Below are 16033 nucleotides of genomic sequence, written 5' to 3' on the forward strand. Positions count from 1 at the left end.
TTTTTTTTTTTTTTTTAAGAAAGTTCTAGGAATGTATTGTATACATTGGTGCAATAAATTGGAGTGAAACAAATAAATTGTTTATTGAACCAGTGTACATCAATTCAGAATCTTTTTCGAAAAAAATAGACCTAAAGATGGTACCAGTTTATACATATGAATTTTAAATACTATTTGTGTAGTGAAAGAATTTTCATTCTTATACGTCCTCTTTTAGAAGACGTACGCGAATGAAAAAAGGAAATTATTAGACTAATTAATTAACGTGCGTGTATAAGCGTCGTTATTAATGAGAATACCATCCGTGCACGAATATCAAGAACTTGTACCGCAACATCATTGCGTTTGTGTTTTATAAAACTGAAAAGAGGAAAATATCGTGTTCAATTATAAGAGAAGTGGTATTTTGCTAATAATGTATCTTCTTAATGCATATTTATTACATGGTTTATGACTCGGTTTATGATTCATTCGAATGCCTTGCGATTTTCCGTATTTAATTTCATGTTACTAAGACGTTTTTATTATAGCACCTCATTTTTTCGTTCAATATAGAAAATATTTCAATTCTCTTGCATTACGTATATGCGAACCAATTGTCCAATTTGCGATTAATAATTTTCTAACGATTCTTGAACTTATAGTTTCAATTAACTTTAACAGAATGCATTGTTTACGTAGATTGCGGAATGATTTGTGCTCACAACGCTCTTTGAATCATTAAGTGTGTTTAACAAGGAAAGCAGCTTTGCAACTGTTGTAAAATTCTTTAATATAATTGAGTCTTGTCTTTAGTTTTCCCACTAGATTTGAATCAATCATATATTAAAAAATCTTATAACAGTTACTGTTGTTTCTACTGAATGCAGCCATTCTTATTAGCCGTGTTTAGCAAGAAAAACAGCTTTGCCACTGTTGCAAGATTCTTTAATGATTGATTCTTGCCTTTAGTTCTTTATTAATCTAAATATCTAAATTAATCATGTTAAAGAATCTTACAACAGTTGCTTTTTCAACTGAACGAAGCTATTAGGTTTTTTCGTGTTGCTTGAAATCCTCAAAAATTTTTGCAAAACGGGACAAATTTATATTCGGGCATTGAAAAGAGAAAAAGTGATGAAGATTCTGAATGCAAAAAGTGCAAGCAACACGAACAGTCCTATTGTTTATCAAATGTTAAACAAGAATAAATGATGCTCACGAGTATTGCGAGTGTGGATCAGATCACAGTTTTAAAGTGCATTTTATTGCAATTCTAAAAGCAAAAATCCCCAAAAATATTCACGCCGCGATACTACATTGCATATCTATAATTATTTGTTTGCTTTATAATATAATTCTTCGTGCTTAATGATCGATCATGGAGGGAATATTTAATTAAATTCAAATTAGAAAATCAATGTACTTAAGAAAGATGCCTGTTTTCATAGGTCTATTTTTTGTGGCTGAACTAGTGTACACTTTTGGAACTTAAAGTGAAATAGATATACGTTTGATATTTGTTTAAAGCGAGCAAGAGAGTTCCAGAACATTCTAGTACAGGAACAGAAAACAGACCACATGTCACGACTAGCAAGATCGTAAAGTTCCAGACCTCTATGAAATTGGCAACCTATTGTCAAAATTTCAATATAATTAATAGAGTTCTGGCTCTTCTTCAAAAAGGGAAAGTTCTAGAGTTCCTGATAGTCCCTCTGATACGATAATTCATTCTGGCGTAACGTTAACGGAAGAAGTCGTTCGCTGATCTCGGCATTTTATACTGAATGAAACCGAGAGTGTGACCAGAGGACGAGAGGGGAATGGAACATATATCCGTTCAGCATCCACCGAGCGAGTCGCAGCGCGCATAAATATTCCCCGCCTTTGAGAAACGCGCGCTTAAAATCGCGGATAAAACCAGTTTTGTCCGGCCGACCGACGGAACTCTACCGTTAATGTATATGGCAAGTATGTCACGGCGCAACAATGTTCGATCAATTCCGAAATTATTATCGAGCCGCGAACTTATAGCGAAAGCACACTCTCCGAATAGCGAGCGCGAGTCGCGACTTTTTGGGAGTGCGATCAACTTCACGCTGAGAACAATTTCTGGGAGTCGATTGTGTATCTTAAAACAAGTGGTCTGTTTTCTGTTCCTGCACTAGTCTGTACTAGAACTCTCTTTCTCGCTTTCAATAAACATCGAACATATACCTATTTATTTCACTTTAAGTTCCAAAAGTGTACACTAGTTCAGCTACAGAAAACAGACTTAAGGTGAAAATTACAAAAGTTAGCGAATTCACTATAGTAGGCAAATCTTTCACTAATAAAATTATAGATATTCTAATAATTTTGCTCATTTTTGTGTAATTTTTATCTCATTTCAAGATACACAATCGACCTTCTAATTGAAAATGAACGAATTAGAGAATCAATTATGTACTTTGAAACGAGATGAAAATTACAGAAGTGAATAAATTTATTTTAGATGTTGACCAATGAAATTATAAATATTTCAACAAATTTCGTACAATTTTGCGCAGATGCCAAATGCAGCCATACTCAAATAGACTATTATATTTATTTAAACTATTATATTTAATTAATATTGCCGCAAAGATGAGCAGTACATTGAAATCTAATGTAGTTTCCATGCAGAATTTAGATTCAATTGACAATATAAGCACACATAATTAAGTAAAAACACAAAAATATGTAAGTAAAAAAATAATAATGTAATGCCAAAATAGTGGTATCTGGCATGCAATTCTCATTGGCTAATTAAAAATGTGTATGTGCAATGGCACACCTGAGTTTCTTCCACGATTCTGATCAGATCAATCGGAATTCTGGTTATTTCAACTAGAATTATAATAGATTCAATTAAGAAAATTCTGATTTGCCTATTTTCAATCAGAATTCTAATTAATGCAACTAGACTCTTTCCAATGCAGAAAATACATATGCCGGGGTTGTAAATAATCGCGCGTTTAAACGAGATGGCTTGATTAAAATGAGAGAAAAGACAGGTGAGCTCACTCAAGAGATATGAATATTAATCTAAGGAGTGGGTGCACATAAATTTATTAAAAATACTTTTTTCACATTAGTGAGACATTTGAAGTTTTTTTTTATATTGACGAGTGAGTGATCTATCTCAATTAGATCTGGCACGATGCTCCATCACGTTTAAGTTCTCCGATTGGAATTTATCGTATTGCTTCGCTACTATTGAGTCTTATTGACCGAATTGTATATATAATATAAAAAAAATTCCAAATTTTATTAATGTAAAAGAACCAGTATTTTTTACATAAATCTTTTATGTGTGCATCTCATCATTGATTCAGTTGATATCTCTTACTTATGTTTCTCGAGTTTGTCATTTATCGGTCTCCAACCCATACAATCGTATTAAAAGCTCGTAAAAGTTTTGCATACATTATAGATTTTGATGAACTATTATTATGTATTATGATTAAATTCTGACTTATCTATTTAACAAATCGTACATATGATGTTTAAACTTTACAGGCTATATTCGTAAAATATTCGCATGTACTTTTTACGTGTTTACTCGCGCCTGTATTATTACTAATAATAGAGCAAGTCTAAAAAAGTGTGCGCAAGCTAGCTATTAAGTTATTAAATCCAGTAAGAAGTAATAATGTTCAACTGGGCATGCATTCTCGATTAAATATCGGTTTAATCAACAGTAAAAGGTGACTATAGAAGGTGAATATATCCGGATATAATTACGATATAAAAAGAAATTCATGCAATGAATACGCGACTATTTTTGTATTTTCCATTGAGTTTGCCAATCGTCCAATTCATTCTATGAGATTTCGAATCACCGTATATAAGATCGTAAAAAAAATCCGCTCGAGAGTAAGAGAAAGCGATTACTTTGAAACAGAGTCTGATTCGACGAATCCCTTCTCATCTATTGGTAGGCCACCGGGAACCGATGACCAATCGAATTGGATCCTGGGCCTGCTCTTCCTTTGCTTTAATGCTGACTCAGAAAGTTATTATGCAGCTCTGCTAAGGAAAATTTTCGAGTCTTTGCTGTATTTATCTCGCGCGAAGTTAAATTAAATTAAATTAAATGCGCCAACATCCCTTTTTCGCTCATTAAGAGAAAAATGTACTAAATTTTAATAAATATTTATTTGAATATAGTGCTAGAATATTTACTAAATGTAAATATATTTGTTTGATATACTATTAATTTGTTTTAATTATCGTCGTTTTGTTTTAGTAAATATTTATTTACTGTAAGTAAATGTTAAGATAGTACTATTCAGACAAGTATTTATTAAAATTTACATTTTTTTTCAATGTAGAACTGTCATAAAAATTAACGTAGAATTAATTAATTTCACTTGGCTTCATGGTGTACCTCAAATAAGATTTATTAAAAATTTATGAAGATACTCAAAAATTTATTGAAGATGTATAAATCTTTATTTCCTTGTTTATATCCCTCGTTGATGTCTCAATTATAATTTATCTTTTTAAGGGAAGGTTGTTTTATTCACAAAGAAAAATGTTTAATTGTACCATCAAGAAGTACAAATTAGAATTCTGATTATCGCGACTAGAATGTTTAGTAGATTTAATTATAGTTTCTGATTTGTACTTTTCTGGTTGAATCTAGTAGAATTCCAATTAATGTGCGGCTACAAGATTTTTCCAAGTGTTTCTTCCCTAAATTCTTTAGATTTCCTAATGCATTTCTTAATGAACACTTCAATCATTCTAAAGGTATTCAAGGATTTGAAAATATATTATTTTTATTGTGTTGACATTTTAATTTTATTGCATGTTTTTCGTAAATTTTCTTATGTATTAAAGTAGGAAAGAAATATTGAAGAATTTTCTACATATGAAGTATATGGCCTTGGCCGAAAATATTAAGCATCTTATTAACTATTTTGTAATATTTTAATACAAATTCGTTTATACCTGCATTTGTGCTGTGAATTTACCCTTTGTTTCAAGAATCCTTTAAACTTAAGTATAATTAATAGGAAACAACAGGTTAGGTAAATGAAATTCAAGAGAGAAGAGAAGAGAAGAGAGAGAGAGAGAGATTAATGAAAAAATTTAGATATCTAATATTTTTAGCTGTATCTATTCTCGAGTAAAGATAACAAAATATTTCGTTTCAAGTGTATTGTAATGGCATTGTATGATTCATCGCTTTAGTATTGGCTATTTAACAACCAATCAGAGATTATAATTTATATCTCTAAGCTATCCCTTCCCTAAATTCTTTGGACCTTTGGACATAGTTTTTAGACCGTGGTGCATTCCCTAATAAACACCTCAGTCCTGCTGTCATCCTGTTAGGTAAAAGGAGCGCTTTCTAGTATCTCCCGTGATTCTTCTGTAGAAGACCATTTGGTAGAAGATACTCACTTGAAATCGATTGTAAGAACGTTCTAATATTACTTCTTTCGTACACTGAAAAAAAAGTCTAGTTATAGTTATCAAATATTGAGTGAAATAGTTTCAACTAAATGTTAAGGTAATATAACTAAACATAAGTTTACTTTTACAAATATAAGTAAATATTACTAAACAGTATTACCAACGGTAATACTTACTATATATTTGTAAAAGTAAACTTATGTTTAGTTATATTACCTTAACATTTAGTTGAAACTATTTCACTCAATATTTGATAACTATAACTAGACTTTTTTTTCAGTGTACAAAACTACTAAATTTGTAAGGAATAAAAATATTATTAAAAAAATTTTTAAATATATAATAGATTTAAAAATAAACATAATCGCGTGTTGATCGTTTCCAATTACATATAATGGCTGCGTTTAGCAGAAAAAGCAGCTCTGCAACTCTTGTAAGATTCTTTAATATGATTGGTTTATTTAGATTCAGTGAGAAACTAAAGGCAAGATCGATCACATATAAATTTAGATGTGAGAAATTAAAGGCAAGATCAGTCATATTAAATAATTTTATAATAGTTGCAAAGCTGTTTTTCCTGCTGGACGCAGACAATTTGTCTATTTTCTGTTCCTACACTAGACTGCTTCTAGAACTCTCTTTCTTGCTTTAAACAAATATCAAACGTATATCTATCTCACTTTAAGTCTGTTTTCTGTAGCTGAAGCTGAACTATTGTACATTTTTGGAACTCGAAGTGAAATGGATATATGTTTGATATTTGCTGAAAGTGAGAAAGAGAATGCTAGTGCAATCTAATGCAGGAACAGAAAACAAGCCACTAAAGTTCCAAAAGTGTACACTAGTTCAGTCACAGAAAACAGATCTAATATTAATTGTATTTGTACCGTGCATATTCAGTAATATCAAATAACGGAGTTCTACCCTATGCATGTGATCTCAGTCTAGGGTATTCATAGTCCAATCTTATTTTAAGAAATGTCTTAAGATATTAATATAACTTTCTGATTGGTTCATGACATCGTAAAATTGCACGATAGTTTTAAATACAAGAATCGACTTCGAATACCAGTCTAGAAATTCAGTCCAGTTTCTCTCATTAAGAAGAACGTATTTTTATATCAAATAGGTAAAATCCAGAATCTATCATAATTGTACTACCTATAATTGTACATTAGCGAGTCACTAATCTACAATGACAGCCTCTTTTAACACATTTCTTCTTTTCTTGCTTCCAGGGAGGAACGTAAGTGAGTGACGACGTCACGATGCGCATGTCGCTGCCGCTGGGGTTAGTGCTTGTGGCAGCAGTCACGCTGCTAGCAAGTGTGAATGCTAACGCGGGGACTTACCTACGCATCGACACGGACACGGCCACGTCGTCGTATCACTTCGGAACGAAGGATCGCGATCAGGTGATAGCCGGGATGGAGGCCAGCCTGCTCTCCCTCCTGGGCTTTACGAAGAGACCGAGGCCGCAAGGTCGGGTGCACATCCCGAAATCGCTCAGGGATCTTCACGCTCGTCAGAATGCCATCGGTATCGCGGATGTCGCGAAGCCGGGTATTCATGCGAGATCGGCCAACACCGTTCGTTCGTTCCCACATATTGGTAAGTTGGATTATATCAGTTGTAGTACGGTTGGAAGAGGTACAATTTAAGAAAATTGACACTATAAAAATTAATATTAATTACATAAATAATATAATTAATAACTAGGTGATGCGCACCAAATTGCGACACATGATAACGCGTATATTATTTTTTGATAATACATATTGTTTTTCTTACTTTTATATATATATAACTATTTTTATTATATTTTTATTTTGTACCGTTTTTGATTATTTTTTTATTTTTTATTTATAAATTTTTTACAATATAATTATTCGCACATTAAAAATTTTTATTAATATGTAATTATTAATATTCTTATAAAGATGCTTATTAGCCTCAAATATTATTGAATTACTTGTTAATTTAATATAAGTGGTAATATTATACTACTCTAGTTCTGCTCACAAATGCGTTTCAAGTCCGAAAAAGATTTCGGCGCGCAATTTACAGAATCAGATATGTATATGTAAACTTACAAAGAAATATTTATGTATTAAGATCCGCTTTTACCGAATGTAGAAATTTTTTTTATTTAATTAAATTTTATTAATACGATATAAAATCTTATTAAGTCTAATCGAATATACGTACTATGCAAAATATAGTTATAGTAAGGAAATTGTTGTCCTTTTTATAAAAATGTATCGTGAAAGATTAAATCTGTATGAAAAAATGTATTTACAGCGATGATCTAATTAAAAATAATCTTGTCAATATATATAATAGTATTAATGAAACAAATAACATCTTATTAAAGCAAGAGTACAAAGTATTTTTTTTATTAATACTATTATTGTGAAAAAAAATTAACTATATTATTTTTAATTTGATTAATACTGTTAATACCTTATTTTTTCCGTGTAAAATTATTTTAACGGAAATTATAAATTTATACCGTTTATATTGGAAATTATAAAGACACAAATACCCGGTTATAAAAAATAGCTCTATTGTTTTTGGAGACAATTCAATATCCATTTCTACCAATATAGATTAGCTTTAATTTTGATTTAGCTTACTCTATCTTTTTTCTTATTCTTAGAACTGGAAAAAGATAAAATGTAAATGAAACCCGGATTAGAATAAATTTACTTACATAAAAGCAGACGTAAGTTTACTGATAAAGTACAAATTTTTGGAAACAACAGAATAGCATTATTGAAACAGAATCGAATAAATTTTGTCGATGAAGTTATACTATATTTTGAGTACAGTAATATGAACAAATCTTTTCGGATGTGAATGAGTAAAATTATAGTTACAACAGAATCATCAAATCGAGCTGTTTATAAATTATTTATTGATAAACAAATAATTTGTTTATATTTTAATAATTTTGTTGATAAAACTTGAATAATAGAAATTATGATATTATAGGTGCATTAATGACTGCATTCAGCAAAAAAAGCAGTTTTGCAACTGCTTTAAAATTCTTTAATATGATTAGTTTATACATTATAGTTTACATTTAGATTCAATAAGGAACTACAGATAAAATGAATTATATTAAAAAATTTAATTACAACAGTTGTTTTACAATTATACAAAGCTGCTTTTTCTGCAGCCAATGATATGGCTATAGGTTGTACTTCTGAATGAGTTTACATTATTATATCCTAAACTGATAAACAAAAAAATAATTCTACCAACACGTGTGAACAAACATAGGAACCTTTACTGTGTATTCGCAATTCGTGAATCATTGAACGATGGTAAGAACTAGCGAGTTGGAATTCGTAATTCGAAAACAGGTTGGCGACTCTTTCGACTCTCAGTGAAAGTGCAGTAAACGGAATGCAATGTACACCCGTTATCAATCGTTATTCCTTCTATGTCTCGTTGACAAACGTGAATGACAAATTTTCAAACTATAAGATTCAATAATTCCGTATTTTTTTACATATTACTACGACGTTACTTCTCTCTCGAACGCTGTTATGCGATTATGCAATTCTGTAGATCTCTGATTGCGGATTTCTTGGATCATTCTCTTTTGTATCAATAACAAGTTAAATAATGTTATAAATAACGTCGATTATGTCGTTATAAATATTGCCTGCATTAAAAAGAATTTAAAATACAGAATCTTGTACTCTGAATGAAAAATGGTTGCAATTATCATAATTCAACTATAATGTATAGTCATTTTCTTCAGTATCAATTATATATTTTTTGGTAGAACTATAAATATAATTATTATTAAGAAGATATGAGTAATAATTGTAGCAGTAATAACTAATAACGGAGCTTTTATAGTCATAATTATTTTAATGTACAATTACAGTTACAAATATTAAATACTTTTCTCTCAGCGTAAGCTTGACATAAATGCAAAGCATTGATCGATTACAAAGAATCTATAATGATAATAATTTTACGATGTATAAATATTCTTCTCCTTCACTTCACGAATTTGTTAGTCACGCGGTAATTTTGGGAAGGTATATTATCTCGTAAATTACAGGTTTACATTAAGCGTAACTGGCGTAATTAACCTGATTGACATAATTGTAGGCATTAAGGTTTATTCCAAGCCATGTGCAGGAAACACACATGTGATTCTTTCTCTTTATAAAAAAATCCATATTATTATTTAGTGAAAATAATATATATTGTGAGAGAATTTTTTATATTAAAAGCTTCATATTAAAGAGTGTACGAATTTTCTTTTAAAAGATTTCACAATATGATTAATTTTGTGGATAATACGTGTATAATTTCTGGTTGAATACAATAATCCACATAAAACCTTCTAAGTATTTCAACCGTCCTTTTTTAGAATAGCGAACGAATGTAGGTGGTAAATACGCTGGATTTCTGACAAAATATTTTTAATCTTTACAAAGAGATGACGATTCGGATAATTGACTTTTTAGACTCCGTCTTAAGAGTTTAGGGATATACCTGCGAGTAATGCGTTGCCTTCGCGCGACTCGCCTCCTGCGTGAAAAGGAAAAGAATGGCATTCGAACGATTTTATGGTTGTCCAACCGACAAAGGGCTTTTCGGCCACGGTGATTGTGGGGAACGTGCCATGGGTTCCGGACTTGAGTGTCCCACAGAGCCTCGACGACAGAAGAAAAAAAGGATCTAGTTCTTTACACGTTCTATCTTTTTTTGTGAGTGTATTATTGCCGCGATGATGAGACTACCTTGGAATGCCTGAAGGGACCTCTCGTAAGAGCCGCCGATATCTTTCGCTCTCAGGAGGTCCAGCTTCCGTTCCAATGATTCACATCCGGATATTAGCTTAGGCAGGTCGGCGTTCTTCGCCGATTCTTCTTTGAATCTGCGTTACGATGGATAACCGCTTGAAATAATTCTGAAGCTAAACATTGGAATAGTAGAAGAGCTTATGGGGATGATATAACGCGGGAGAAAGTGCCAAGAGCAATTAAGAAAGATGTGCAATGGAAAGCGACCGAGTATATCGCGAGAAACCCGTCTTAATAAATCATTTTGATAAAAGCGTATCTGATTATATCCGCGTTGAAGGCTAAATCATAAATGCTACGCCAAAATGTGTTCCTTTTATTATCACAAATTATTTCCGTATCTTCGACATGAGAATCTCGCCTCGTCGAAATTATATTGTCTCTGAATTAAAAATAGCGATTAATGATATATACATATATATATATATGTATATATATATATAATATATTAGGTATTCGACACTTTCAATTGTTCTGCAATCATCGACGGTTTAATGACTATCAGCCGAATTCATAGTCAGATCTTATATTCAAAACCGTCTTAAGAAATTAGGAACCAATCAGAGGGCTGCATTAGCGTCTTAAGACATTACTTAAGACGATCTTGAAATAAGAATCTACTATGAATACTGGCCTATGTTAGAAATTCTGTTTACTTTATCACGTTTATTATGAAAATTTGCAAGTAAAACCCGATGACATTTCAAGCACGTCATATATATACATATGTATATACATAAAGAAACGCTCATATTATATTTTGTTTACAAATGGCATTGTTCTAATACTTTAAAGATTACGTATGCATGTCTTCTAAGCACATTGTGATGAAAAAAACTACCAGTCTTACACAACATAAAAAACAAAAAAAAATTTATATTATTTTATATTAAAAATTGAAGATTTAATGTTGTTTATATATAGACAGCCTTAGAATAATATTTTAAATTTTTAGATAATAAAAAAATATATAATTTAAAAAACATCTAGAAAAAGCGTAGTTTGCATAATTATATACTCATCTATTTATAAAACCAGGGATGAAATTGTTATAATACTTTATGTTCTATAATATAATAATTTAATATACCTTGTTGTATAAGAAAATATGACAATGTTTTCGTAATTTAGGCAATTTATTCTTTGTTACTGTTTTTCTTCTAGAATTATTAGTTTGAAGCTAATAAAAATAAGGTAATAAAAAAGGTAATAAAAATTTGGAGCGGATCATATATGCATAAAACTCTAACAAGAAGCTCTTTGATACTCCTACTGCTTTGCTTCCACAGAAATTGCTAGATTCTGCGTATGTAACATGTTAGGTATGCGTGTGTGTGTGTAGGTATATATATGTGTTAGGATTCAGCGACGTCTTACGAAATTTGCATACGCATTACAACTGCGTCTATACGACTGCCTGCTACATCCACTGTTTTTAAGTTATTTCCGAGGAACAACTGCGTCATAACGTTAAACGTTATTAGCTATTTTCGTAGAAGCATAACTTAAATTACGTGTGCACGCCTCGTACGTCGTAAAATATTCGCGTAGGTCACGCGAACGGAAAATTATTCCGGCGGCACTCCTTATTAATATAAATGTCGTAAGATAATAAACACGTCCAATAAATTCGCCGACACAACAGGACATTAAGAATCACTTCTTTTGAATTTCTAAGTAGCCTTCCCACACAATCCGTGATTTATTTTTAATTCACTCACGACCTATGAGATAACATGTCTCCATGAAAAGCAAAAAGACATAGATTCTACTTTGAAATGATAATTTTGCTGCGTTGTATTTTTAATTCATCGATTGCTGTTTCTTTGACAAACTGAAACTCAACTTTGTTTTTTTTTTTTTTCTAAAAGTTTAACTTTCCTCGGAATGAAAAATTCGTTATTAATTACATTTCTCTTTTTGTATTTTACATATATATGTATAATGTGGTTTTTGAAAAAAAAAAAACCTTTTTGATTTAACTCCCCAAATGAAATATATAACCCACGGTGTTGCATAACAGTTATATTATTGCAAAATTATAACATTGACGTTAAGTAACAACTTTTAGTTGATGTCGATTGGAATACAACATGTGTTATATTATATTTACTGGGTCTAAAGTAATTCTTCGTTTACATCTCAAAATCTTAGATTTGCACGAATTTTTTAACGCATTGTCTTTGACGATATTTCTACTGTTTGTTTTCAGAGAGCGATCTGGACCACAAGTTCCAATCTCCAAACCGTTTCCGGTTGTCCTTCAACCTAAGCAGGATACCTAGCGGCGAGACATTGCAGGCAGCGGAGTTGAGTTTGACGCGTGTCGCGGTGGCGGATGTCGAAAATGTAAGCGCGGAACATAAACGCGGCCGGATACTGGTGTACGACATAATACGGCCCGGCGTGAAGGGTCATAGCAAGCCGATATTGCGGCTGATAGATAGCAAGATGATCGATGCGACGAAGAACGCTACGATTAATCTGGATGTACATCCAGCCGTGGTGAGATGGATAGAGAATCATCAGGATAACCATGGTCTGCTGGTGCACGTGACTGGTGCGCTAGTCCGCACACGGGAACACGTGCGGCTGAGACGGGCCGTCGACGAGCACAAGGACGCGTGGGTGGTAAGCCGGCCGATGCTCTACACGTACATGGACGACGGCCGTTATGAGATGGCATCCGCGAATCAGATACTGGACCGACGGGCCAGGCGAGCCACCCTACGGAAGAATCGGCGGAAGGACGGTCGCGAGAATTGCCGGCGGCATCCGCTCTACGTCGACTTCGCGGACGTCGGCTGGAACGATTGGATCGTCGCGCCGCCCGGATACGACGCCTTCTACTGCCACGGTGATTGCCCGTTTCCTCTGGCGGACCATCTGAACTCGACGAATCACGCGATCGTGCAGACCCTCGTTTACTCGACAAAGCCGACAATGGTACCTAAGGCGTGTTGCGTGCCAACCGCGCTCAGCTCGATATCGATGCTTTATCTAGATGAGGAGAATAAAGTAGTGTTGAAAAATTATCAGGACATGGCGGTCCTTGGATGCGGTTGCCGTTAAGACAGCTGACAGCACTATTTTTATTCTACACGATCAGCGTAATCATTGGTCGAGCAGGATAAGTTGAAGTATTATCCCACACAGCGTCATGTCCGAAATCGGAACATGAGACGTCTATTTTTCTTATTTCGTCTGGATTTCCGACCCAATTAGATGAATTTATCGCATAAGTCATAATACTACGTGTATTTGACTTCTTTGGGGAGCAGAGATCATACGATGTTGACAGTTAATATCCTTTCAAATCGGCGTTTGTCTAACGCTAGGCCTTATGCCTTTTTATATCTTAATCAGCCCTGACTTAATAAGGATATCATTTATACACATATTGGAACGATATTGCTTCTCGAATGAAGATACGTATTAGTTCTTAATCATTAGATGGAGCGATGTTCTCCTTAAATGCAGAAAAACTGTGTACATGGGACATAGGTGGAATCGAATTTGGATCCACAGATCACGCGAGTCGATCGCCCAGAGCGTGAAGCTACTCAACTCTCTCCATGAGACGTCTTATGTCCCGATTTTGGACATGCGTGTTGTTTGAGATTAGGGGTACGATCAACGTGATGTTATAAATGTTTTGAAGCAACTAATCTTTGATTGGTCAATTTGTAAAATTCTTTCTTCAAAGCATTTGTAGAGACTTGAATCGCACCTTAGGACATGGCGGTCCTGGATCATGGACTGACGTTGAGGCTCTTGATTACATCGTACGGTCTCATTTGCTCGCACGCGAGACACATTGGCCGGTATTCATAGTTCTTATTTCAAGACTTAGTTCTTATTTCGTCTTAAGTAATGTTTTAAGATGCGTGTTTCTGTAATTGATTTATAACATCTTGAGACTGTATTTAGACGATCTTAAATATAAGAATCGACTATGAATACCGGCCATTTGATCGTCGAAATAATGAAATGACGCGAAAAGATGAAGAAACGAAAAAATATAGGGATTATATAATACGTGTTTCTGTAATTGATTTATAACATCTTGAGACTGTATTTAGATGATCTTAAATATAAGAATCGACTATGAATACCGGCTATTTGATCGTCGAAATAATGAAATGACGCGAAAAGATGAAGAAACGAAAAAATATAGGGATTATTTAATCTGCGTGTCGCAGACCGATTCACGGTTTTTGTTTGTGCTCGCTACCATTTTTACGGATAAAAAAGATGATTTTTGACTGCTTTTTTTTAGGAGACACAGTCAACACAAGTATTGTTCTGTCTTTATCATTCATTGAATGTCGGAAAGGATAAAACGAAGTTTATGTCGACTGTATTTTCTAGAGAGAAAACAGTCTTAGAATGAAACACGCACGAGTAAAGTTATTGTAAATTGTATATTCTTAAAGGAAGAAATGACAGAATTTATCATCAAAGAATAGTGTATGATAAATTTAATTTGTTGTTAGACATGGCAAACGGTAATAAAATAGAGATAAACGCGAATGACATTATATTGCTATTCAGTAACGAGATTGACTTTGGAAGCATTCATCGAGGAAAGTTTTTTGTAGAATCATTTATTTTATATAAAATTGTAAATTGAAGATTACTTTTATAATCGAATATAAAAAGCTCTTTTAATCTTAAGATTACGAAATCGAAAATATCTTTCTTTTTTCTAAGATTTTGCCTATAATATCTACTATTTATTCATTTTTAATATGTGCAAAGTTTTACTCGTTTTCTCATGCGATTATTATATGTGGAAAATGTGAATATTAACGGGAAGTAACACGAGAGAAAAATTCTAATTCAGAAGAAATTAGCTGACTTGAAATGAAGGGAAGTAAACTGTAGATAATTCACTGATTAAAAGATTCATTCATTAGATCTCGATATAGATCAGTTTTAAACAGAGGTCTTATAGTCTTTAACCTCTACCGGAAATGAGATAATCGATGTTGACTTCTTTTTTCCTCAAGTAGAATTTTTTTCTTAAATAGAATCTCTCCATTCTTTTGAGATCTCCGGAACTGAGTTATCCCTCTATTCTGAAATAACTTGTCGAGCCTCACTTTCGCTCTAATGGTATCTGACCACGTGGTTACATGGCGTCTATGCAGTGAAAGATAAAAAAAAATATTCAATTTACAAGAGGGCAGCTGTCTCAAAATCAGGGTTAGGTAAAGACTAATGTTTTTTAAATAAAACATTGTGTTTTTTCTTAAATATGTTTTTAATGCTTCAAATATGCTTTGAACAGTACTATAAAAAAAATATTTAAAACATATTAAAAACATCAATTAAGCATGTTTTAAACTGTTTAAAACACGTTTAAAACATGGTTTTTACCAACACTGCTCAAAATGGAGAACTTCTACTGTGATTAATGGAACCGTTTGGCGTAATATGGATTGATCTGATTGCCTGCCTATTAAAAAATATGAGTTAATCAAGAGCGGTTGACACCGTTAAGCTTCTAATCGTTATTAAATTCAACTGCGAATTGTAACAGAATCAAGTGACAATTGCGATAGTTTCCGGGTCATTGCCAGAGTTTATTGAGAACGCGACGATGAGAGTAGCTACTCGTTTAGCAGGCCCAATTGAGAAAATGATGGTAAGAATAACTCCTATTTAAGAAGGTGATGGCCGAGAAGTACAATTTTGCGAATTAACATCCACCAAATATATCGTTCGGATCTTCGTAATGCGGAGGATACAAGCGTGCACGAATGTCTTCGCGT

The 16033-nt window shown here is 32.9% G+C and overlaps 1 protein-coding gene across 2 annotated transcripts in view; it reads left to right on the top strand.

Annotated features, from left to right (window-relative positions):
• Positions 1–14287, top strand: part of LOC108760038 (protein decapentaplegic) — a 17014-nt gene extending 2727 nt beyond the window's left edge. The window contains exons 1-3 of one of the 2 annotated variants that reach the window (XM_018505816.1): positions 1916–1950; positions 6663–7035; positions 12469–14287. In XM_018505816.1, coding sequence (XP_018361318.1) covers positions 6693–7035; positions 12469–13328 — 1203 coding nt within the window. In that variant the 5' untranslated portion in view covers positions 1916–1950; positions 6663–6692 and the 3' untranslated portion in view covers positions 13329–14287. Of the gene's footprint in view, positions 1–1915; positions 1951–6662; positions 7036–12468 lie in introns of those variants that run through there. The other variant, XM_018505815.1, reaches the window with a different exon arrangement.
• The last annotated feature ends 1746 nt before the right edge of the window (positions 14288–16033 follow it).

Source organism: Trachymyrmex cornetzi, unplaced genomic scaffold (assembly GCF_001594075.2).
Source record: "Trachymyrmex cornetzi isolate Tcor2-1 unplaced genomic scaffold, Tcor1.1 scaffold212, whole genome shotgun sequence".
Classification (NCBI taxonomy): domain Eukaryota; kingdom Metazoa; phylum Arthropoda; class Insecta; order Hymenoptera; family Formicidae; genus Trachymyrmex; species Trachymyrmex cornetzi.